The sequence below is a fragment of the Vigna radiata genome, chromosome 5, assembly GCF_000741045.1.
Source record: "Vigna radiata var. radiata cultivar VC1973A chromosome 5, Vradiata_ver6, whole genome shotgun sequence".
NCBI classification, from domain to species: domain Eukaryota; kingdom Viridiplantae; phylum Streptophyta; class Magnoliopsida; order Fabales; family Fabaceae; genus Vigna; species Vigna radiata.
In genome coordinates, this window is record NC_028355.1 from 24,691,728 (window position 1) to 24,717,533 (window position 25,806).

The 25,806-nt window shown below is 34.0% G+C and overlaps 2 protein-coding genes and 1 long non-coding RNA gene across 10 annotated transcripts; 1 reads left to right on the forward strand and 2 right to left on the reverse strand.

Moving 5' to 3' along the window:
* Positions 1–34: 34 nt before the first annotated feature.
* On the reverse strand, positions 35–1,264 carry LOC111241686. Of its 2 annotated transcripts, XR_002667952.1 has the most exons (3): positions 1,147–1,252; positions 875–1,049; positions 35–390 (listed from the first exon to the last, which is right to left on the reverse strand). It is a non-coding gene; the product is annotated as an uncharacterized LOC111241686 (long non-coding RNA). The 2 variants fall into 2 exon arrangements; XR_002667951.1 differs by having other exon boundaries at positions 875–1,264.
* Positions 1,265–3,091: 1,827 nt separating this feature from the next.
* Positions 3,092–18,617, forward strand: LOC106762020 (alpha-1,3-mannosyl-glycoprotein 2-beta-N-acetylglucosaminyltransferase). Of its 6 annotated transcripts, XR_001375755.2 has the most exons (20): positions 3,093–3,227; positions 3,321–3,392; positions 3,471–3,521; positions 3,622–3,709; positions 6,580–6,642; positions 7,491–7,525; positions 7,609–7,685; positions 9,217–9,262; positions 9,442–9,504; positions 10,731–10,797; positions 10,871–10,939; positions 11,039–11,108; positions 11,209–11,270; positions 12,168–12,258; positions 16,083–16,176; positions 16,831–16,893; positions 16,972–17,010; positions 17,098–17,268; positions 17,931–18,296; positions 18,380–18,617. XR_001375755.2 is itself a non-coding variant. In XM_014645694.2 (19 exons), the coding sequence occupies exons 2-19, from the start codon at positions 3,324–3,326 to the stop codon at positions 18,045–18,047; spliced, it is 1,335 nt and encodes a 444-aa protein (XP_014501180.1). In that variant the 5' UTR covers positions 3,092–3,227; positions 3,299–3,323; the 3' UTR covers positions 18,048–18,329. The 6 variants fall into 6 exon arrangements, 5 of the variants coding, with proteins under 5 accessions (XP_014501180.1, XP_014501179.1, XP_014501182.1 ...); XM_014645694.2 differs by lacking the exon at positions 18,380–18,617 and having other exon boundaries at positions 3,092–3,227; positions 3,299–3,392; positions 17,931–18,329; XM_014645693.2 differs by lacking the exon at positions 18,380–18,617 and having other exon boundaries at positions 17,931–18,329.
* A 722-nt stretch (positions 18,618–19,339) lies between these two features.
* Positions 19,340–24,675, reverse strand: LOC106762399 (monosaccharide-sensing protein 2). 2 transcript variants are annotated; one of them, XM_014646297.2, is made up of 6 exons: positions 24,459–24,675; positions 24,183–24,290; positions 23,475–24,041; positions 22,034–22,971; positions 20,751–20,938; positions 19,340–20,029 (listed from the first exon to the last, which is right to left on the reverse strand). In XM_014646297.2, the coding sequence occupies exons 2-6, from the start codon at positions 24,259–24,261 to the stop codon at positions 19,579–19,581; spliced, it is 2,223 nt and encodes a 740-aa protein (XP_014501783.1). In that variant the 5' UTR covers positions 24,262–24,290; positions 24,459–24,675; the 3' UTR covers positions 19,340–19,578. The 2 variants fall into 2 exon arrangements, with proteins under 2 accessions (XP_014501783.1, XP_014501782.1); XM_014646296.2 differs by having other exon boundaries at positions 24,360–24,675.
* Between the last annotated feature and the right edge of the window lie 1,131 nt (positions 24,676–25,806).

Here is a 25,806-nt window from a genome sequence, read left to right on the forward strand (position 1 = left end):
AATATAAAAATTGCAAGTAACTTTTGTACTCAGATTTCAAGTAAATAGGAGTGTCATCACAAGAATAATATGAATTCATGTCAATTTGTGTTGACCAAGAATACACTCATGAGATACTTTTACATTTAGATGTGAAGTAAACAGGACACATGGCAAAAATTGGACTGTTTATCATTGCTAAAATAGAACTTGTAAAGACAAAAGAAAATCCAAATACATCTACCATTTAGGAAATGCGCCAAAAGACTAACCTTTTTAAGCGCTTCCAGAAAAATGAAAGCCAAATCAACATCCTTTTTCTTCAAAACTGTGATCGGATGCTTTACAATTTCAGTCACACTAGTCCCATTCATCACAAAATGAGAAATAATCTCAGAAGCAAGATCCCGCCTACATCAGGAATAGTCAAATTTTGCATCAAGACATTTCACAAGCAACATAAATATTCTTCCCAATAAAAAGAAGAAATAGTCATAACTTATATTTCAAAGAATTCTTCCCAATAAAAAGAAGAAATAGCCATAACTTATATTTCAAAGAATAAATTTGCTTTGGATTATCTGATTCTAAAAGATCAATTACTACATAAATTATATTAGTATGAATTAAAATCAACCAATAAATAACTCAAAATTCAACCTTTACATTTGCAAAGTTTCAGAAAATTAAAATGATTAGAAAATGAGCAAAGGACAAAAATGCACATAGCAGAAATAAAAAGAAACAGGAACTGAACTCATGGAAAAACCACATATCCAAGGCCTGAGTACTTTTCACACTCAAAATAAAAAGAAGGAACAGAAAGCAGGAAACACCTATTAAATTAATATTAATGAATACTGTTGATTATCTCAGGATCAAGCGCATTCGTTACCTCAGGATAATCTAAAGGTGATGCGATCGACGGTGAGGTCCTTGAAGAACAGGAACGCGGGAGCGTCGAAGAGGCGGTTGAGAGAGGAAACGTCGAAGCTGAGGTTTGTAAAAACGTCGAGAGAGTGGAGGAACCCTAATTGGAGATCGAGGTGAGGCTCTTCTCGAAGCCAGGGCTGAAGCACGAAAATTGTTGTTTCGTTATGAAAATTGCGGGGAAAAAAAAGAAAGAGAACGAGAAGAGAAAGTATTGCGTGAAAAAGACACAGCTACCTACAACAGGAGGAGAAAATTTTTTTAGAGAATAAGTAGAGATTGGAATAAGTGTTTGTACTCTATTGGGAATTAGATGGGATCCTATATTTATAGGAAATGTAGAGGACCGTTGCAACAATGGAAAATGACCGTTGCATCAATAGAAAATGACCGTTAGCATCAGAACGTTAGCCAAATGCAAAAGTTAACCTTTCAAAATTTTCTTTTGCAATATTATAATAATATTAACGTTACAAATGAACGTTGCAAATGCACAACTTTCTATTCCAATAGCATTAAATACTTTAACAATTATTTTGTCATATAAATTTTGAAATCTATAAAAAAGTATTATGTGAAGATAAGTATATTTTCCCACCTTTATTATAATTCAGTAAATTAAATCAACATATATTAGCCATCAACTATTATTTAATAATTGATGTTTAATAAAAAACAGATTTTTTTGTGAAAACATAAAGTAATAAAAAAAATATTTAGTTCTAGTAAAAAAAACCAAAAGATAATGACACGTATGATTAAATTATATACTAAAAGAAATATTATCTAAAAAAAACTTTAATATCCTGAAAATTATTATATTGATTATTTATTATTTTTTTAATTTTATTATTTTAAATAGTTTTCGTAAAAAATATATCATCCACAAATATTATTTTATATCATTATTAAATTAAAAACAATTTAATAATTTTCATTTTTAATAATTTAATAACTTTTCTTTTAATTTATCGCATAAGTGAAATTCTTGTATAAATTTTATCTCCAAATTCATGTTCGTAATCTCTTAAAAACAAGACTCGTTCTTAGATCCTCTCATGTCCATTTGATTTCCATCCGTTCCATGCCCCGTCATGACAAGTAAACAAGGAGAGTAGTGACTCCGCAATTGAAGTGATTCTAGAGGTTGCGAGAGTAATCATCTCTCTCGCCCTGCTGCAATGCCGTTTAGCTCCATCACCGATAAGAGAACCATTTATGTTCCACTCATTTTATTCCCCAACTTTTCTCGGTCAACTCTAGCAGCATCGCATCGCGTCGCGCCACTACTCCGACATTGCCCCGTGGTATACACTCAAGCGCGGTCCGTTCTGCCACAACCAGTGAGAGGAGGTAGTAGTCGTCGATGCTCACTGCTGTCATAACCAATGGAGACGTCCGGATCCCGATTTGAGTTTGAGAGATTTGGGAAAGAAGATGACGTGTTCCATTTTGACGGAGAAGTGTTTGGGCTAGATCCATTCTTCGTGCACCCTCGTTTAGGCTGAAGCGTTTGGATTTCTTTTGTTGGATCTCTAGAGCGCTTGAAGACTCTTTCTTTTGTCGGTGTCTTGCGCCAGAGATGGGTGCTTCTTTTGAAACTCTTGCTTCAAAAAATCCATTTAGGGTTTGCTATGATGCGGTGGTAGAGATCCTCCTCACTACAAAACCCCTTCGACAGAGACCCCCACATACGAAGTCCCCTTCCAATGTCGTTGTGACTCTGCAAACAACTTAGGTTTAGTGCAAGACAGAAGAAGAAAGAAAAAAGAAAAAGAAAAGAAAAAACTAATACACCAACCAGCTTCTAAAATTGTAAACACGTATATTATATATTGATAAAATACTAATTAAGCTATATATATATATATATATATATATATTGATTTTCTCTAAAAAGAGAAATTTTATTTTAAAAATTAAAAAAAATAATAATTATATAAATGCTTAAATTTTTATTATTAATATAACTTTAAAAGAAATTTTACACCATAAATAATAGAGCTATTTATTGGATAAAAATAAAATGAATAAAACACAGAAAACATAGAACTGAATCAAAATAGTAGATTTCTAAAGTATTAACACTAGAAAAATATGAAAGATTATTAAAAATTAAAGAGATAAAAATTATAATAAAAAAGGGTAAAGTATTATAAAATATCCATTCTTCCGAGAATAAGAAGTTATTCGTATCACCTAATTTTATTTTCAAAAGTTTTAAAACCTAAAACTAAAAACTACCCGAGACGACAAGTTAGGCAATTGGATCATCATCGTTTATCGTCTGGGAATTGAGTTGACTGAAGGAGTTACAGGTACCTGAGCGCTATGCATAGAAATTGTTCTTACGTAATGTATCTGAAAATCCTGCTATATTGTTGCGTAGTAATTCAGTGTCTGTGCTATAGCAAATGGCGAAAGTTTTCTGTGACTTTAGGTTCCTCCTCTTGGTTGCAGCTGGGATCTTCATCTATATCCAGGTGTTGTCTGTGTCTCTAACCCTAACTTTGTGTTTCAGACGGCTCTGTTAATTTAACATGTTGTTTATGCTTGTTCAGACGAGGCTTTTCGCAACACAATCAGGATATGCTGATCGCCTAGCTGCAGCTGTAACTGAACTCCTCCGTTTCTCATATAAATCTATATTCGATATTTCCACATCTAATATTTGGTGAGTCATTATTATCGTGCCTGATCCTTGTTTAACAGATTGAAGCTGAAAACCATTGTACAAGTCAAATGCGATCACTGATTGACCAGATTAGCTTGCAGCAAGGACGAATTGTGGCCTTAGAAGGTTTGTTTTTTTGTTAACTGTGGAATATCGTCCTTAATGGTGGCGTGATTATTACTAAAATTGTCTCCTTCGGTCTACTCGTTAATGGTGGAGGGAAATATTGCAGTGATCAGGATATGGAAACCCTGTTAATTGATTGTGGAGATGAATTTCCTCTGGTGACGTTTGCAATCCAGAATATTCAAGCTCATGAGTTGATTTGTGGCCTATGGCTCATCTATGAACATTATCTGAATGTTCTGGAATGTACACCCAATCTCTGTTGCCATTTTCTAGCTAGTAGTTTGTTTGCAATTCCTGCACTCGTTGGTAAAGCAGTATTACCCAACAATTACTCTGCTGTACGGGGAATAGGGTGGGGAGGACGATGAGGATTGAAAATAGTCAACAACACAGTGGACCAAATCATAGGTTGATTTACTGGGCTTTGAGTTGATGTTAATCCATTTAAACCAAAGCTAGTCTTTCAAAGTCAGAGAGAGGAGGTTCAGGATGGAGTCCAATTCAATCTGTTGTCTTCCTTGCAGAAAATTTGGACACTGGTTCAAAAGGTTGACAAGATAGGCCACTGCCAAGAGATGGAGAAGTATCAAATTTTTTAGAGCAGGATGGAGATTTGGTGGAACTTTCACTTGATAGGAACATTGTGTGCATGATAGTCCTTCTGTGGGGAGGTTGAACAAGTTTCAAAGCTAGATGAATTCGTACGGTTCCAGAATCTTGGTGAATATAGGATGGGAACCAGTAATATTTGTCAAGAGCACATATGAATTATTAGATATGAGTGTAATAGAGACTGTAATGTTGTCAGTATTCGGTAAAAGTTAGGAGCAGTTATTTATTATCAAATAAATGTGTAGTATGTAAAGTAAGGAGTAGTGAGTGGTGTAGTTCTGTAGGTTTGGACTTTTGACCGAGAATAATTGTAGGAGTCACGGGACTTTGGTAAAATGATCCTTTTTCTGTATTGTGTGAATTCTATGATTCAGTTGCAAAAGCCACTTATTGGTGTTCTATCAAATTTTATGAATGAAGAATGAGGATGTGGACTAAGGATGACCAGGCTGCTCTACATACAAAATAAGGGCTTTTATTTTATCAGAAGTTGTATGCTCATAAATGGCTGGCCAAGGTTACATTACAACCAAAACATTAATATGATGATGAAAATAACAAGTCTATATACATGCAACAACAACCAGGTTTTGAATGTGTTGATAAATCTTTGGTGTGTAAACTCAAGAAAGTTCTTTATGGCCTCTAACAGGGTCCTAGACACTGGTTCAAAAGACTACAATCAGCATTGTTCCGTTTTGGTTTCAAGTCAAGCAATTGAGATCATTCAAATTTTATCTACAAAACCAAAAAATGTACTGTCTACTTGCTTTCCAATGTTGATGATATTATTGTTATAGCGAGCTCTTCTCAACTTGTTCATTCTCTTAATAGTCAACTAAGTAACATATTTTCTCGATAACATCTTGGTTCGTTAGACTAGTTTCTGAGCATAGATCAAGTTACCTCTGAAATATTATGGATTCAAATTCTTCTGAGTGAACTTGGGATCACTTTTCTTACTCCCACGGTATTATGTGATAATCAAAGTGCTGTAGGTCTTGCTTATAATCCTGTTGTACATGCTAGAACCAAATATATGGAGATTGTATAGTAATTTGTCAGAGAAAAAGTATTAGCCAAGCAACTATCTATTCAACATATTCCATCTTAGGATCAATGGAAGATGCTTTGACCAAGCCACTTTCCCCAACTGGCTTTCTGTTCTTGAGTGACAACCTCAAAGTGCTTGAGTCTCTTCTCCACAAACAACCAACCACCTTGAGTTTGTGGGAGGTGTGTGAATATTGTATATAGGAGCAGTTATTCAAGTGCCTCGTCTGGAGCTAGTTAGCAATTTGTTAAAGTTAGTTAGATTTGCCAACTATTGCCAGATGGATGCTAACTGTCTCTGTGATTATTGTGTATCTTTGAGTATAAATTGTTTGTTGTATCTTTTCTCTTATTCTCAAGAATAATAAAAATTACAGAGTTTTTTCTCTCCTTCTCAATGTTTACTGTTACTACTATAATATTCAAGATACCTTGAAGAGTAGTAGAAACAAAAAAGTAACAGATATAGTATGGACTTTTACATGGTAACAACATGCACTGTGGACTTGGATGAACAAAGATTTTCTTATGATCATCTTGTCAGGCATGTAGACAATTGGGTTACTAATCTTATGAATCACCATGGAGAGATTGCTCCCTGAAACACATTAAATGGATCCAATCTATACAGAACTTGATTGAGGTTAATATGTAGGGAGCATCTTAAAATTTAGTAGTGTAGTAGGTTGTAAGGGATAGTTTGGGTTAATGGATCAATGTTTTCATTGAAATCCTTAAAAGGTGGTTCATTAGGCCATTTTGGAGTTAGATTGTACCAGGAAAAAGTCATGAGGGTGGGTCTTATAGACATATTGTGAGAGGCATAAACAATATGACTATTAGAAATAGAAAGTGTGGATCATTATTTATTTACATTAGGAAATTGTTGTACAGATTCATCTGCCTAGTCTTAATATTTGGGAGTCAATCTTTGGAAACATACATGAGATATTTTTGGTGGATGTTATGGTGTTACTACTGTTGTGGTTTTTCATTAATATTTTTGTTTCTTATTTTAGGCCTTTGGACCCTTTCTGTGACAAAATAATGGTTCTCCTTAAGTAACAAAGTTTAATAGTTGAATATATGAGCCTATACTTATTAGTAGTTATTTTGGATTACATGTTTATTCGATCTTTTGTCTCCTTTGCATATAATATTTTTATCAAACTAAATTGGTTTTTTGGATTGGATTCTTTCAGAAGAGAGGAAACGTAGAGACCAAGAATGTGGACAAATGAAGTCTCTTGTACAAGATCTGGAAAGTATGTTATAATAAATAATAAGATCATTCTCTTTTTGAATGGTGGTGGTGGTAGTGTATATCTTTCTCAATCTCTTGTACTTAACATGTGATTGAGGGGGTGTTTGAGCTTACATGGTTGTGCTTATGAAGATGTCTTATTATCTTTCTTTAAACTCTTGTAGCTTATTTCAATAAGCTATAGAGTAGGGATGACAATAGGGAAGGTGTTGGTTTGATTATACCTGTCCCTTGTCTCCAAAGTAAAGTTTCATATTTTATTGGTAAGAGATTGACAGGACAACTTCAGTTGAGAGAAGCGATTGTGAATCTGAAGATTATTGAATGAATAAAGTCCATCAACACCAACAACTCATTGAATAACTTATTCGTCCCTTGGGATTTGACAAGACACTTATCAAAATGAAATTAAAAAAAAAAAACTGAATTATATCTTTGGCAAATTGACTAATTCTTGAAAGGTTTTTAATAATGGAAGGGACACGTAACAAATTGTTTAGTTGAAGAGTAATATGTGAATCATAATCAGCAGCACAAATACTTTAAACCTGCACCATTATCGATGAAAACTTGATATGAACCATCAAAATGTTGAAGCTGTTACTAACATGAAAGCTTGCACCAGAGTATGATACCAAAGATGTATTGACATTTCCTTTAGAATTAGACTTGATTAGTATTGCACTATGCTGAGTATTGTTGTTAGGATTTACCCAAGTATTTGATGTTTTATATAAATACAAACATATCTAGTTGTTCACCATGTCTGGAATTTTGTAAACAATCTAATGAGGTTTTTTTCTATATTAGATATCCAAGATACTTACCATTTATGAATAAATATTTCAGGAAAAGACCTACAGAGGCTGACTGACAAAATGCAGGTTGAGCTGAATGTTTGACAATTTGCTGCTTCTTCTATTCTTTCTAGAGTTTATTCTATTATTCTTTTTGCTGAACGTTTTAGGTTCCGGTGGCTGCTGTTGTGATCATTGCATGTAATCGTGCTGATTACCTGGAGAGGACTATTAATTCTGTGTTAAAGTATGCATCATATTTGATCTATTAATCTTTTATACTTGATAATACAATTATTAAACTATTAGAAAAAGAGAAGTATTGAGCTGAAATCTTGTGTTTCTGTGACAACAAGAGTGATTTATTTATATTAAGATGAAGTCAATACAATAAAAAGTAGATTTGACTTTCTCCAATAATAAACGTTGCTAATGATACAAATGTGATCTTGACATGTATAGTTATAAAGATACGATCTTTATTGTATAATTATACATCACCTCTTAAGCTGGAACGTGATTCATATGTGTTGAGCTTGCTATAAGTGTGATTGGATCTCTGGTTCTTATAGAGACTTGGTGAATATATCTGTTAGTTATTCATTAGAGTTGAGGAATCTAGTGGTGATATCTAAAGTTATCAGACTCATGGAAGATCTGTAGACTTGACTTGTGGACCTGACTTGTGGACCTGACTTGTAAGAGTCTGCGTCATATGAGAAAATAAATATAATACCATACCTATTCAACATTCTAACACCATAATTAATTAAAATAGGAAACAATACTTTCATAATTATAAAATAACTAAGTTTAGTAGTGCACGACTATTATATAAGCTCAAACTACACTAAATGGAAATGTTCATACAATTACAAATTCAGCTGAGGTGGTGAGATTGGACTTATGGTCTAACCCGCTGATCCATTTCCGGATTTCAGAAGTTCAAATGGAATAGTTCAACTTGTCTATCTTCTAAATCGTAAGAGGATGGTTAGAGAAGATGACAAAACATGTTTTGGATGTAGGGTTGGTACTGGAATCCATTTTTCAAAAACTGAAAAAAATACAAAAAGTAAAATGTATGTGAATGAAAAAGAAGACTGAGCAACCAAATTAGCTTCAATGTAGCTAGAACTACAAGGGTATAGGAACAAGGATAAGGCAACTTGGCTAAGAGGTTATTGATCCTCGGTCCTTGCTGCATGTGCTGGTAAGGGAGACACAACTACATGGAGAAGATGCTTGAGTGAAGGAACATAGGCATGTTTTTTGTGCAGGTATTTGTATGGTTGCATAGATAGGTACAACATGATCCCACCAATGTGGTCACCAAAGAAAACAAATGTCATTGGTAGAGTCGTCGGAGACATAAAAAATAACCATTAAGAATAGTGAGTGAACCTGGAGAGAAACAAAAAGGATTAACCAAGAAAGAATTTCCACCCAAAGACAGGGTCCATGGGAAAACACAGTTTTCCAGAGACTCTATGCGTGACCTTAAACTATAAGGAAAAGGATATTATTGAGCTGAAACTGTTTGTTTCTATGACAACACGAGTCATTTATAAATAGTGAGAAAACAAAATCAATACAACAGATATAGGAGATTTGCTTTTCTGTGTTACTAAGTATATGATACTAGATATATTATAAACATTACTGATAATACAAATACGATCTTGATATATGTAATTATAAACATATGATCTTTATTTTATTATAACAACAACTTTTTTGTTTTGTCTGTCTGAGCCACAATCTACTTATTTTTACAGACACCAAAGGCCCATTTCTTCAAGATTTCCTTTATTTGTATCTCAGGTATTGTATTTGTTTAGCATTATGGTTTCCGCTTAGAAGGAGTTTCTTTTATCTCCGTGAAGTTATTCAAAAGTTGTCAATGTTATGCAAATGCAAAAACAACATTAACAGCTGATTGTGAACCAAAAAAAATTAAGTCAACATAAATAGCTGATTGTAGTCCTTAAATATCTATTCAGGATGGATCAAATCCAGATGTTAAAAGTACGGCTTTGAGCTATGATCAGTTATCTTATATGCAGGTATATGCATTTATATAAATGAGCTGAACTTTGAAAATCAGATCAATATTCCAAAGGCCAATTACATGTTGTGTTGTGCATACTAATGTGTGTAAACAGAGGGTTAGCTATAAATGTGTTTATTTCTGTAAATTTGTTAATTATCAATGATTAACTTAATTTTTATAATCATACTAAATTAAATTAGTATGGTTATTAAAATCCTGGAGCTAATAACACGTTTCTTCAGTATTACTAATAAGATATTTGTGTGCAAGCCATGATACCTTATTTCCTAAGCAGTCTATTTCTTTGGCCTAAATTGGATAATAGAAATACACGTGTTACGTGTTCGAGTGGGAAACGTAACTAGAACAATCCTTCACATACTCTCACAGACAATGAACAATAGATAATGGCTGAATAAGTCTCCTTTATTGAAAGAAATAACTGAATCAAAGAAAATAACCAACAATTGGGAGCATAACTTCCGTCAATTATTTTGGAGCATAACCTTCTTTACAAAACTCACAAATCAAAAGCATACTTTTAACCCTAGACTCTCCCTTTATTTATACTAATTATTTCCCGCCCAACTTGTACTGAATATTAGAAAATAACTTTATCTGCTATAATTAACTTATACTGAATATATTTAGCCTTATTTACTATAATTTTCTTATACCGAATATTATACTAAGATACGACCTTGTTTATTCTAATTATCTCTTGTTGAATATCCTCTCAGAATATCGCTCTCATTACTCTAATTAGTTTCCCGCCCATCCTAACCACTGTGGCAGTTAGGATGCTTTCTCGTTGCTTCCAACCATTCGGTTTGGTTGCTCCGTGTTATCTACCGTTCGGTCCGCTTGCTTCCCGCCTTCCACCGTTCGGCCTGGTCGCTCCCCGTTGTCTTCCGTTCGGCCAACTCGCTCCCTGCCTTCCACTATTCAGCCTGGTCTGCTCTGTTCGGTCAACTCGCTCCCCGCCTTCTATCGTTTGGTCCCTGTCTTCCACCGTTCAGTCTCCTTCTCTATCTCTCCTATACCTCCTTCTCTCATATACTTTCCAGCTCCTAACAACATGGGTTTCATTTCTTAGCATAGTTATGTTGTAGAGATATAGAACAATCACTAAAGTTATTTTGATCTCAATAATTTTATATATGTGGTTATTGACGGAGCTAATAGTTTGATAATGAAAAAAAACAGTTTCCTTGTACTAATAATATTAGTTTGATGCAGCACTTGGATTTTGAACCAGTTCAAACTGAACGACCAGGAGAATTAATTGCTTACTACAAAATTGCACGTAAGAGTATTTTTCTGTTTTCCTGTTATGTGTTCTCTATTTGAAAGGAATATTCAATTGATACATTTATCAGGTCATTACAAGTGGGCTTTAGATCAGCTGTTCTACAAGCATAACTTCAGCCGAGTAATCATCCTTGAAGGTGAAATGGGCTATACCTTTTCTACATTATGTATTTTTTAATTCTTTTTATCATTAGTAAAAACGTGGAAGCTAATGCAACAACTTCATCCAATCTCAGATGACATGGATATAGCACCTGATTTCTTTGATTATTTTGAAGCTGCAGCAACTCTCCTTGACAAGGATAAGTATGTACTCAGGGCAGAATGCTTAATTTAATTTTTTTCTGATTTGTTATGGTAGTTTTATAAGACTTTGGGATCTCTGTTCATAATTAATCTATTCTAGGTCCATTATGGCTGTTTCCTCGTGGAATGATAATGGACAAAAGCAATTTGTACATGATCCATGTAAGTTTATTCATATTTAGGTTTCATTAATTTTCTATCAATTATTTTCTAATTCATGTCTTGATTTGATATTGTAATAAATGTGATCAGAATCAGATTTGAATAAATTCTGAATTATGATCATAGGCTATTTTTTACTTTCTGATATTTCTCCTTGATTGCAGCAGATTTAATTTCCTTTTTAAAACGGGTTCTGTCTATAAATCAGTGGCCATATTATTCAAAAGGGACAAGAGAAATAGAAATTTTTGTGTTTTGTTCTAATAAATGTTATTTGAGTTCTGGCTTTGAGCCTTGCTATCTCCAAAGGTGAAAATTTCAATGACAGGTGTCAATCCATTTTCTTTGACACCCACGCCTGAAACTGTAACTCCATCTCTAGTGAATGAATGTGTGGACCCTATAACAAGAGGTTTTGACACTGATGGAAACCCAGGGGAAATATAGTATAGAAGCAAATGATTAGTGCTTTGTGTACGAAAATTTTTAATTTCGTTTTTTCATACAATAATAAATAATGCTGAGGATGACATAATCTTTTAGTTGAAGGGATCAAGCTTTTTTCTGAAGGAAATGGTATTTCTGGGACCTCCCTGTCTACTTTTTGCCTATAGCTTCCATGCCTTTGCCTTGTATGGTCACAATTTTCTTTTAAATTCACTTGAACACTAAAAAAGTACTGGACTTCAATTCATATTTATTTGGTTTTTTCAACACATTAATCATTTTGCATGCATAGAAACAAGTTTGTAAACACGAGATCATCTACATACACTGTTAACTTTTATCAGTGATACACATTTCCCTGATTAACAGGATCAAATCATATTTTTACAGAAGATATCTCAGAAGATTACTGCTGCCACTCTGATGAAATTTGTTTGATCTAATTTGCAGATGAACTGTACCGATCAGATTTCTTTCCTGGGTTAGGATGGATGCTGGCCAGATCTATATGGGATGAGTTATCACCAAAATGGCCTAGGGCATATCCTTGATTTTTCAGTAATTATTCTTGTTGATGTCTGCTATATTTGTCTTTTTTGGAGGATTTCAAATGAAGAAATCTTGGTAAAGGTATTTATCACATAGGAATTATAATTCTTAGAATTTGGATTTAAAGCCTAATTTATCCCTCAAGTCCAGCTTGTATTGTGAGGCAATTCAAGCCTTATAAGGATTACATCTATTGTATATCTAATCAATGTGGGATTTTACACGCTCCCTCATACCTAAAACTTGACATTTGGAGCATAGACAAAAGCAACTAATAACAGCACCCTGTCAGGCCTAGGAATAAAATCTTCGATTGGAAATATTCACCATAATAAAACTAATAATTTTATACACTTTCTTAAAATTTGGGCCCACAACATTACTTTACAAAATTGACTTGTAAAATAAAGACTACCTAAAACTTTGAGAGGATTACACTAGTCTTATTTTTAGTTGAAATGAGATCTCAATGCAAACCTTCCCTAGGACTGGACATTTAGAGCATGAGCGAATTAGAATGACCCAATAATAATATCCTTTTACACCTAGACAGACTTTTGGAGGGCAGATAATGAGTGGTCTAATAGCATGTCTAAGATAGGCTTTGATTTTATCCTAGAATTTGGATTTAAAATCTAATTCAATTTCACAAAAAACGCTTTAATAGATGAGACTTGTCAGGCTAGTATGGACTACATAGCCTATTTCCCTCATAAATTGTACAACAGTCATGTCAAGTTCTAATTCTTTCGTCATATTGTTTGATACATTTGGGTATTATGGAGTACTTAAGTGATTTGGTTTTCTCCTCTTAATATCTAGCATTTAAGATGGGGTTTCTTAAGTGTTTGAGTGCTTATTAATTGGTATTAGAGTCTTCCATCATATATCTCAATTGTAAATGAGCAGTGAGGGTGGTGATAGTAGCATTGTAGGTTTGCATGAGACAAGTCAATGGGCTAGGCACAAACATCCTACATGAGTGTCTTAGATATCTTATCTTTTATCTTTTATCTTCTGGTTATCTGTTATTATTTTTTTCCTATCATTATTTGTATTTTGGGCTTAGCCCATACTTTCTTGATTATAAATAAAGTATCTTCTGTGTATTTTCTACACAAAGTAGATTAACCCTATACCTATTTTTTCATTATATTTAATATGGTATCAGAGTCTATTAGAGTCTATCCTAACAAAATTTGTTGTTTGTTAGGTATATTGTTTCACTTGCTATCGGACCACCCAATAATTTTTAGTCCTACGCTTGAGATATATATGCCTCGGTTTGAGTGGGGTTGTCGGAAGTCCCACATTGACTAAAGATTAGGCTAATTTACAATATATAAATGGGTTCAAACCTCACCTTACAAGCTGATTTTATGAGGTTGAGTTAGGCTTAAAGTTTATTTCTTAACATGATATCTAGAGCTAGGTTCTCCAGGTAACCTATATACAATTTTTTTTTGTCGTAACTGCAACAACTGCCAGAGCTCTTGCCAGAATGGCCATCGAGTTGATGTCACCAGAGCCACTATTTAGGTCTGTGACCCCACCAATCGGATCGCCTTGCTCAAGCGACTACCACGCGCCCTCACACACCGTTCAAAGACACAGATCTGAGATATTTGCCTCTGCGTATGGCGGTGCATCAAACCTCCTCTTCGGCAACAATCACAAATTCTGAGATTGCTTGTTCCTCCTTTTTTTGGATCTGGGCTTGTTGACTTGATTGGAGCTCTTTGGTTGTTTTAGGGTTTTTGTTTCTCTCTCTTCCTCCATGGTTTTTTCTGCTGCCTCTTCTGTTATTGTAGGCCAATATGCTCTTTTCAATGAATTTCTCAAATGGTATGAGGATCGTCAGAACTCTAGTTCCACTACTTTTGTTGCACACACACGCATATCTTTTGTTGGCCTAACTTAACCTCCTTCTCTTGGACCTTGGGTTCTCAATTCAAATGCCACAGATGGTAATAAATCTTTGTTTTCTTCTTTATCCTCTCTGGATAATTTACCTTTGGTTACAATGGTTGATGGGTCTAGGATCTTATCTTATGTTGTTGGAACGGTAAATCTTTTTCTATCTTTATCTATTGATAATGTTTTTTATGTCCATGGGTCTCTCTTTAACTTATGATACATTAGTTGTCTAATCCATTGTTTTGATTGTGTTATTTTGTACCAAAGATGCTATTTGTTTATAGGATCGAAGTTTGGGACAGATGATTGTCACCAGATGTGAGTTTCATGGCCTTTATCATCCCCGCCCCTCTACACATGTTTGCACAGTTATGGAGTCTCCATATTTCCTTCATGCTTAGTTAGGTCATCCTAATCTTGCTAAATTGTAGAAGCTTGTTCCAGTTTGTCCAATTTATCTAGTTTGTTAAGTCATGCCAATTAGTAAAACATAGTCATAGTTCCTTTTCTCATAGTGTCTTACATCGTGCTTCGTCACCATTTTGCATTAGTTCACTCTAACATTTGGGGACCTAGTTGTGTTAAGTCTAATTTAGGTTTTCAATATTTTGTTACTTTTATTGATGATTATTCCATATGCACTTGGTTATTTTTAATGAAAAATTGTTCTAAGTTGTTTTCAATATTTCAAACCTTTTATAATGAAACTAAAACTTAGTTTGGTGTTTCTATTCAAACTTTGGGAAGTGCTAAAATTCGTGAATATCTTTCTCATTCTTTTAAACAATTTATGGCTTCTCGTGACATTCTCCATCAAACTTCATGTGCTTATACATCTTAACAAAATGGGGTGGTTGAGTGTTAGGAATCACAGTGAAATATCCTAACAAACTATCTCTCTCTGTTATAAACTTTGCACCGAAAAGATGAATTAAAGAATGGGTATATTATTTACTTATTGACAAGTGTAAAACACGTGTCTATCGAGAGCATAACCTCCCTCCACTGGGTCTAATACTGGCCTATACAAAGTATGTAATTCTGGAAGCTTTGGTACCATGCTGGAAGGGAAGTAATTATTTTCTGAAGTTGCTCAAGTTATTATTCCACCCAGCTGAACGAGTTTATTTATATACAGAGAATTGCAAAGATAACTAACGTCAAAACAATTTACAAGAGAACAATTGTGGTACCATTGCTTCCTATGATGCATTGAACCTAGCTCTACCAGTTACCAAGGCAACTTGGAAAAATAAACATTAAAGGAGTTCTTATCTTGTAAAAGTAATTTTCTCGTTTACAATGATTGTTTGCTAACCATACCATAGGAGGAAATGGACCGAACATTATTTGATTGTGCACCACTTCAAGGTTAAGTCAGAGTCCAGCTAGGGTAAGGGCCACGAATATCTGGTTGTGTTACTTGTAACACGTCTCCTGTAAACGACATTCAGTTACCAACATTGCAGTGCTTTCTTGGGACTAATCAAAGGGCTAGCGTACAACCATCCTTTGTGAGTGTTTAGGTATACGAAGCATGGTGGGATATTATGATCATGAAGTTTTATTGAAATGTGTGTCTAACATGACACATTGTTCTTTATTTTTATTGAAATTATGCTGTAAATAAGGATACAATAATGAATACATTCCGAAATCTCTAGCTGCACATCTTTCTATATTTTCTGTATTTACATTGAATTAAATTACATATCTACAAGATCCAATTACTTGTTTCCTATTTAATTTATAAGGCTTTGGGATTTTCAAACACAATAGCTAGCTTTTGTAGTGTGGCTCTCCCAAGCTTTTTATTAGATTTCCTTATTTCGAAATCACACTTGTTTAATTTCAGTAAATCTATAATTGTATATAAACTTTTCTTTGACAAAATTTCACTTACTGGGATGATTGGTTGAGACTAAAAGAAAATCACAAAGGGCGCCAGTTTATCCGACCTGAAGTGTGCAGAACATATAATTTTGGTGAGCATGTAAGTTTTCTAATTGTACATAGAAGATTGACCTTTTATACCTGTTAGTTATTTTCTGTAGAACCTTTGCAGGTGTACATCCTATATGAACCTCAGTTTAAAAAATATTTATTGGTCTGGTGAAAACTAAAATAAATTTGTGCCATGGGATACACTTTGATTTTACTTGAAAGGTGCCTATTCTTTGTTAATAGGAATCTTGTCTTAAAATTTTTTCTTTACAGATGGTATGCATTCGGTAATAATCTAGAGTAGGATGAATTTTTAATTATAACATTGTTTATCTGTTGCATATTCATTGACTAAAGTTCATTATGATTCTTAATTATAATTTTCTTATGTTCCATATGTGCTTCTATATAGTGTATTTAGTTTTGATGACAAAACTTACAAACATCTCTACGCCCTTTTAGTTTCTTTATTGTATTCAGCCAGTGGTTTCTTGGATAGGGTGGCTTTGTCTGTTTATTCTCCTTAGTTTTGTTTATTGTATTTTCTGTTTTTGTTATTTGTCTAGGAGAATTGCATTGTCCTTAATGTAGCTTATCCTTCCATTCACTAAAATGATTTTTCTGTTTTTATTTCCCATTTACTCTGAAATCCTTGTGATTGTGTTTTGTTCATTGAAATTTATAAGACCTGTAATTATTACAGGGTTCTAGTTTGGGACAGTTTTTTAAGCAATATCTGGAGCCAATCAAGCTGAATGATGTCAAGGTACTCACGCTTTATGAGTAGTCTGAAATACGTTTCTTATTATTAGAATGATGCTATTTTCCTTTGTGTTATTCGAAGGTTAACTGGAGATCAATGGATCTGAGCTATTTACTGGAGGTGAGATGCAGCATATTGTGCTTTTGTCTGAGCATATACGTAAAGGAATGCTGTAATGGTATGTGGAAATTGTTTTGCCATTTTCAGGATAAGTATTCCATGCATTTTGCCAATACTGTTAAGAAAGCTACACCTGTCTATGGAGCTGGCGTGGTTCTAAAAGCATATAATATAGATGGTGATGTGCGTATCAAGTATAGAGATCAGTCAGACTTTGAAAACATTGCTCGCCAATTTGGTATATTTCAAGAGTGGAAGGTAATTCAACTGTTTGTTTTTAAATTCACAAAGGCAATGCATCATAATATGTAATTGGAGCCCTGAATTTTTTATGTCTGATTTCAATCTGTCTTGGCAGATTATACACTGGACTAATTATAAAATTAAACCTCTCTAGTCTGAGTCCTGGATGAAATTTGAAACAAAAATCCAGGTTAAAATTGTGTCCATACATTTTAGAAGGCTGAGTTCTACGTTAGAAGTCAGGAATGTTTATGGTAGTTATTTTCCCAATTTCCCAATTGGATCAAATAAGGTATAAGGATTCCCTGGAAGTTTCCATTCGTTTGGTATGTTTCTTGGTTGGGTAGGAAGGTGAATAGTAAATAAAGTTATTTGAATCAAAGCTTAAACTTACATTTGGGTATACTTCTATAGTTGAATATATTATTGGTTTCATACGATCATTCATGTAGATAATATTATCCGTGCGCAACACAACATATCTATGTTTCCCTGGTTTTTTATGCCTTATTCTTCTTGTGGATAGATCTAATTTTGTCCTACATTTTTATCATTCATGAAGATAATATGTAGTGTATCCGTGCGTAACACAGCATATCTTTCATTCCTTATTCTTCTTGTGGATAAATCTAATTCTGTCCTACATTTTTGTGGGGCATTCATTCGCCCATTGTCAGGATGGAGTACCGAGGACTGCCTATAAAGGAGTAGTCGTTTTCAGACATCAAACCTCAAGACGTATATTCCTTATTGGTCCAGAGTCTTTGAAGCTCCTTCAGATCGAAGAGTCTTAATGCTGGATAAGGAAGAAAAATATTGACAATGTAAGAGAGTAATTGTCTTCAGATATCAACGGAAGTGTTGCGGAGTTATTGTGGCATAGGAAGAAGTTATGGTCTATTGGCTGATGCATACTGGAACAAAATTAGTGGCCATAGCAGGTATCTTGTAGAGATAGATTTTGTCTTATGATGGCTTGAGGTCATGGCCATGCTAACCTCGTGTATCCCTAATCTCCATTCATGTGACAGCAAAACAGGATGGTGAATTTTTATGTCAAAGTCGACATTGATCAATTTTTATTTTTTTTTTAATTTTTTATATATGTAGTTTGGTTTATTTGTAGAAGAAGTCAAAAGAATGTGGGAACACTGGTGGGCAGCGCGATGAGATCAACACTCACCACTCTGCAGAGCAAAACCACAAATGAAAATCGGCTAATGGAATGCTATTCACAAAGAGCATCTAGCGGCGATCAAGAGGGTGAGGAGGGGATTGAATTTTAGAGAAATTAAAATTTTAAGATTTTTTTATTTAAAAATATGAAAGTGAGGTTTTAAAACTTTTGCAAATGGTGTGATTATTTCGAACTTCTAAAATGAATGAAAATAAAATAATTAAACTAAATATTAATTAATAGTCAGACAATAAATTAAGAGATCAAAAGAAGTTATCAACGGCTTTTAGCTATTTTATAAAAATTAAACTTTTATGAATAAGAATATCTTTATACTCTATTTATTCTTGCATTTATGTTGCATTTATTATAGAATTTAACAATTTTTTAATTATGGAATTTTACTGTTTTGTAATTATTAAATTTTGAAGTTTTTAAAATTTTTAAATTTTTTGATTTTGTAATTTTATTTATATTTGAATTGTATAAAGATTTATATTAACGTTTTGTATTATATTTTAATATTAATTTTTATTTAAGTTAAAATTAAAAAAGTTAGTAATTAAATATATTTTCAATCCTTAAATTTTCCTACCCTTACCCATCCCAAGGAAATTGTTACAACTATAATCATCCATAAAATGTGAACAAATTTCTTCATAATTTTTTGAAAATAATATAAATTTCTATCAATTACAAATAATTTATAATCAAGTCTAAGTTACTTCAATAAAAGAACATTTACCAATTAATTTACATTTAGACTAATTTTAATTTATGAAGAACTCATTTCTCTTTTTATATATTAAACTTTTAATGCAGTTTGTGACGCTACAATTGTTGAATCCATACAAAAATATTCTGGTCATCATACACCAGCCATCTTTGTCATATATTAGAGAAATCAAGTGATCATTAAATAATTTCGACTATGGATAGTAGGACAACTATGAAGTACAAACTTCCATGAATGAACCAGGAAAGGAATGCTTTTCTTTACAGAAACAAAGTTTCTTGTTTCTCAATCTCAACCCACGGAAAAGAGAAAATAATAGAAAACAAAAACTTAAACAGGGAAAATTTTCAAACAAAGCCGTAGATTAAAATAATTAGCGGCTACCGTCAAAACTTTCAATTTATCTTTATCCTTAGGTCAGTTGTACTTTGGCATCCTCAACTTGTTTTGCTCCGACAGAGAAGAACTCAATGATGACTTCCAGTGGCATGCCCTTGGTTTCTGGAACTTTCAAAAAGACAAATACCCATGCTATGAAGCACACGAAAGCATAAATACCAAATACACCAGAGAGGCCTACGGAATTGAGCATAACTGGGAGTGTGTAGGTGACAATGATATCACAGATCCAAAAGGTAAGAGCACAAATGGCAATGCAGAGACCACGAACTCGAGTGGGGAAGATCTCTGCACAAAGTATATTAGGAATTGGCCCAAATCCCATGACAAAGAAACAGAAATATACAATAACACTAATGGTTGAGATTGATGCATTTGCAGTGCTGCCCAAATCCACAAAACTCCCCAGGACTAATATGATAAGAGATGCTATTAGGACGGGAATTGTACTAAGCAGCAAAGTCCTGCAGAAAGGAAAAAGCAGAGGGTGTCACCAAGATGCATTGCAACTGAAAGAATACAAACAAGTAATGGGAAAGATATAAGTAATCACATCGCCAAGGTTCTAAATGCACAAAGGGTGGATATTCAAGCAGACATTAAGTACTTACAGCTCACAAAGCAGTTACCTATGTCTGTATCTTCCGACACCTCTCAAATTATGAAGAAAACAACAAACTTTTTTTTTTTTATCTCTGATGGTCAGTTAAAATCCCCAAATTATCCTTGGCAACTGCAATAGTTACTAAATTTAAAGTACCCAACACCAGCATAACTTCAGCAATGAAACATTTATTAGCAATAACAGATATTTCATCAAACAACTTCTAGAGAAAAGTCTAAGTAAAATAACTAAAAGATGTTTCGTATAGGAACATGGAAATAGAATAAGTGAAAATTGCACCTTATACAGGATCAAAAACAAAAAATAAAAGAGCTATTGGGACCATTAAAAATCTCATGAACATATTCAAGCTAGATACAAGAGTGAAGAAGTCAAAGCCACCTATTATAGACATCTACTCTACACTGAATGATTTTAGAAAAACCCATGAAGGGGGGACATGCAATAGAAACAATATTTTAATATGAAAAACACCCCAACAACGACATCCACCCCTTTAAGCCTATTTCATATTATTTGATAAAGAAGCCAACAGAAAATGGTAATGGCAAGATGAATACCTTCTGCCAGATATATCCATGAGTCTCATGGCAACGGCTATACAAGGAAGCATCAACAAGGTTGTCACTGCACTAATGAGAAAGGATGAAGAAGTAGAACCAAGGCCAAGGTTTGAAAGAAGATAACCAACGCCTGCCTGCTCAAGAATTTGTGGTGTATAGTAGAGAACCCCATTTATACCAGAGAACTGCATTGAAAGAGGATTTAAATATGTCAAGCATAATTTTTCACCAGTAGCAGAGCCAAGCCTAATTGGTTGACATTAAGATGTTAAAGATCAGTTAATGAATGCTAGTTTATGAAGTAAATTACACAATTGAGAGTTAATTTGTTGTTCCCATACTGAAAATATGTTTATCAATAATTATAATTTTGCAATTTTCCTTTTTTTCAAAACAGAACACCACAAGCATATGTATGGTATCAGACAACTTCCAAACCAAAACACACATATTTTAGGAAAAGTTTTAGCTTAATTTAACAGATTACCTTAGCTTTGGAGTCAACAGTCTTTTCTCCACTTAGGTAAAATCAGTAACATTTAAACCCATAAAGTAAAAGTTATTCAAGGACATTGAAGCAAATGATTCTTCTAAAGTTTTTAGAAAGAAAAATTCTACTGGATTACATAGAATAATAAGACGTTTTTTGCATAATGTAGAAACAACTTCAATCCCTTTGGAATTTTCTTTTCTAGGCCATTGAAGATAGGAGAATTCAATCAAGATTTCAATAATAATCTAGCATGGGCAAATAAGTTTCGACACAGTTTCCTCCAAGTTGGATATAATATCATTATACCATTAACTCGAATATGATGTATTTTTTTTTTACATTACTAAAACGTACTCTTTCTAGCTTCAAATTCCAAAAATGTATGTTATCAACTAAAAATAATGCGAATAATCTAGTTGTAGTGAACAAAAAAAGTGTTCCAACCTTGGGATTCACAATTTCATTTATCAAATAAATTTGTTCCAATCCTTAACAGTCCTTATATCCTAACAAACACAATCTAGAGAGCATCTTACAAAATATATTCTTAAGCTGTGTGAAAAATTGCACAGGTGGAACAGAGTTATAGGTTGGCAATTAACCTGTCCTTGCATGTTCAGCTTTTTTTAAGAAGGTAAAAAACAAGATGAAAAAAGGCAACAGTAACCACCACTTGGATGGAACAGAATGAATGTTTCATCAAAAGGCAACAAAAACAAAGTACTAAAGTGAAACATTACATTAGATGGTTACAGCCAAAAAGCTGATATTGAAAATATGCCATTACCTGCTGAAGAATTTGAAGTCCCACCCCCACAAACAAGGCATGCTTCACTCCAGGTTCAGAAAGGTCACTCCAGTTTGGCCCTTTTGCAGTTGTTTCAGATGGATGAATCATGGCTGGTCCAACTGGTTGCTGACGCATAACGTCCTTGTTATAAAGGGCTGGCTGACTCACCAAAGCAGCAGCCTGTACAGTCTCACCTTCATTCGGTATATCACCACCAGGGAGAGAAACCACAGAACCACGTAATCCAGGACCACCTTCTTGGTGTAAATATATTCTCTTGAAACCACCCTCCTTGTTTCCATTTGGGTCCTCTCTTTCAGTCCATTTCCATGCTAGCTGCCAACCACTACCAATCCTGGTACTACCAGTGGGTTCTCCTGCATTTCCATGCAAAAGACTACCTTGCCTCGTGCTTGAAAGGTTGCTATGAGCAGTTGGAGGTATGTCCTTATCCAGACTCGTTGTTTGACGTGAGATCAATGGACTCTGCAAATTGTCATCAGAATCACCCACAGCAGCATCAGAGACATAATCATCTCCCTCTCTAGCAAGGCTTTCTTCATCCCAATCTTCATTCCTAGGTTGATTTCCCCCAACACTAAACATACTCCCAAAGTGTGGAAAAAGAGTGCTTCGCATGCTTCCTGTTTCCGTGTGCTTCTCATGAACACTACCAAAGAGGGTCACTAGAGGGTCCACTAGACCACTTTGATTTGCCACGCTTCCCTTCCGAGATACAAGGCCGATTGAACTTTGTCCAGGTGCAGGTCTAGCAACCCAGGACTGACCTTGTTCCGGTCCATACAACTTAATCTGATCTTTTTCTCTGTATGGGTCCTCTTCATCACCAAGTTCATTGACTGGCGCAATTATATACTCTTCTATGGCTGTATCACCTCCAACTCCAAGCCCCTCAACCAGTAAAGCCATTTCACCTGTCCATGCCCGATGACAATAATTAACGTAAAAATTATTAGACATACATCTAATAGGAATTCATTTTTCAAACACCATCATATTCATTGACATGATATAGTAATGGGGTGAATTTATATTGGATGTTTGTGCAAAAATGTTTTATACTAATAGAGCATAAATTGAATTCGTACACACATTTGAATGTCTATACAAACCCCGCCCCCCAACTCGCCTACTTTATGAATGCACTAAATATTTATAATCATATTTACATGAAAAATAATCACTGACATAACTAACCATCGTTCATTGTCCTGTTACCCATCACAAATGAACAGTGAAAAGATTATGGCAACTGGAACAGATCAGGCTCATAGAATATACATATCTAATCACACAAAAGTGAACAGCTGAATGTCCAGCATACAACCAGCTAAGATCTGATTTGAACATCAAAGTAGTAGAACATGAAAAATTAAAGAAAAGCAAGTTAGTCATGAAGACTAAACGAGAAACTGACCGGAAACATCTTCCCTTCCACGAAGGCGCTGCAAAACCTTCTTGGCCTCAAGCATTCGGCCTTTACTAACAAGCCATCTCGGAGACTCGGGCAAGAAGAACAGTGTGAGCGCGAAGTAAACAACAGAAGGGATTGAAAGAACTCCCAACATGAGTCTCCAGCTTGGCGCCTTGGTCAGTGACATCCCAAACACCATACAATAGGATAAAAACATTCCCGCTGAACCAGTAAACTGTGGAAGTGTATTGAGTAATCCCCTAATCTCAGGAGGAGCTGTCTCAGATATGTAAAGAGGTACCAAGGTAACTGCCAAACCAATGCCCAAACCATCTAAAAGCCTTGCAAAGAGGAGGATATAAACATTTGGAGACCATAACATCACAAGAGAACTAACAAAATAAAGGAGAGAGGAAATAATCAACATAGGACGGCGGCCTAGCAAGTCTGAAAGGGCACCAGAGCATGTAGTAACCACGGTGGCACCAATAAGTGACATGGCCACAATTAGACCTTCAACTGTGGGTTGACTTTCTAATAGAAATTCCCTTTTTATATACAAGATAGATCCTGCTTACGAACACAAATAAACCCAGTTGAATAATCATATGATGGGTAGATCAGCCAATTTTAATTCATCACAAAGGAAAAGTAACAAAATCAATAAACGAAAAATTTAAAGAAAAAAAGTTGAAAATAACAGAAAAAGACCTGCAATTGTCGCATTATCCCATCCTTGCAGTAAGTTACCGATGGCAGCAGCAACAGCAACAAGAACAGCCCCACTCATCGTTTCAATTCGTTTCGTAATCAATCAGCCTGAAAATGCAAATAAGGAAGCCGATGAATGACAGATCCAGAACGGAAACCCAATTTTACATTTCATACCTATATAAGCTTGGCTTAAAGGGTGGGCGTTTGGAGTATCTGAGATGCAGAAAAGGACATGGGTCACTCACTCACTGCAACATGAATCGGATTTCTTACCTTTATTATTTGTTTTTTGTTCTTAAAACATAGAAAACCAATACTAGAGTGCAGTACTAGGAAAAAGGAAAGGGGCGTGTAGAAAACAGCACAAGTAGCCATCCTATTCGTGAGTCCCCTGTTTTTTTTGCAACAGAGGCTCGGCAGCGGACACCTGGCCTTCTACCTCTCTCACTACTCTCCACGTCATCGCCCTCCCCGATCGGAATCAGTTATGCTTCAAACAATCATCATCATTTAGAAAATACAGTTTACACTTCAACGTCCTTTTCATAAATATAATAAACCAAATTATCATTTTTTTTTCTCTCATAGGGCGTAGCAATAATTATAACCTACTGGCCTGCACACCATATACATATCAATGCCCAAATAATAATATAAAGATAGGAGGGGAAACCAATCACAAAATTTTAGAATTCAACCATACTTTTTTACATCATCGATTAATTATGGCACACAATAACAACAATATCAATTTAAGGGGAGATCGATATTAATGTGATTTTGCAGAGGATGATACTTATTTAATCTTAAAGAAGATGATATTTGTTGTAATTAAGTATTTTGATTAGTGAAATATTTTAAACTGTATCTTTGACAGAAAATTAGATGCATACTAAAAGTTAAGATCGAACCAATATATATTTTTTTTTAATGCTTGATTGTTAATGGTTTTATTTTAGATTGTGTTATACATGAAAAGAGACTAGGTGTTTATATGTATGATGTAATTTTATATGATTTTTCATGTGTTTAAATTTTTTTTTAATTTTTAAATAAAATCTTCCTATCATAGTATTGATGTCTAGTAAACACTTATTTGGACTAGACTTTATTCAAGTTTCTTATTTGCAGGATATTTATGTAACACTTGTTGTCTTTTACGATCAAAATGTCATTCCTTTTATAATCGTTGAAATAATAGCATTTGAAGAATTTGAATTTGACTAGCTTTTATCAGTATCTCTTAATTGTTCTTGATAAGAAATAAGGAATGATAATAATAGAGCTTGATTTATAATCCTTTGATTTTCGTTTTCTTTTAAACGTTAAGAATTTACATATTAAAAGAACCTTATGCAGTATATTCTAAAACATCGTGTTAATCAAATCTAATATTTTCACATATATATTATATTATGAATTTGTTACAAATCTAATATTTCCACATATATATATATATTATATTATGAATTGGTTTTTTCTTTAGATGTGGTTGAAATTATGTCATTGTCATTTTTCATAGTGTATTTTGTAAAATAAACTTGTTTTATACATAACGGTTGGAAAATATTATCAGATAATGTAATAGTCAAAATATCAAATTTTTGTGAAGACAAATTAC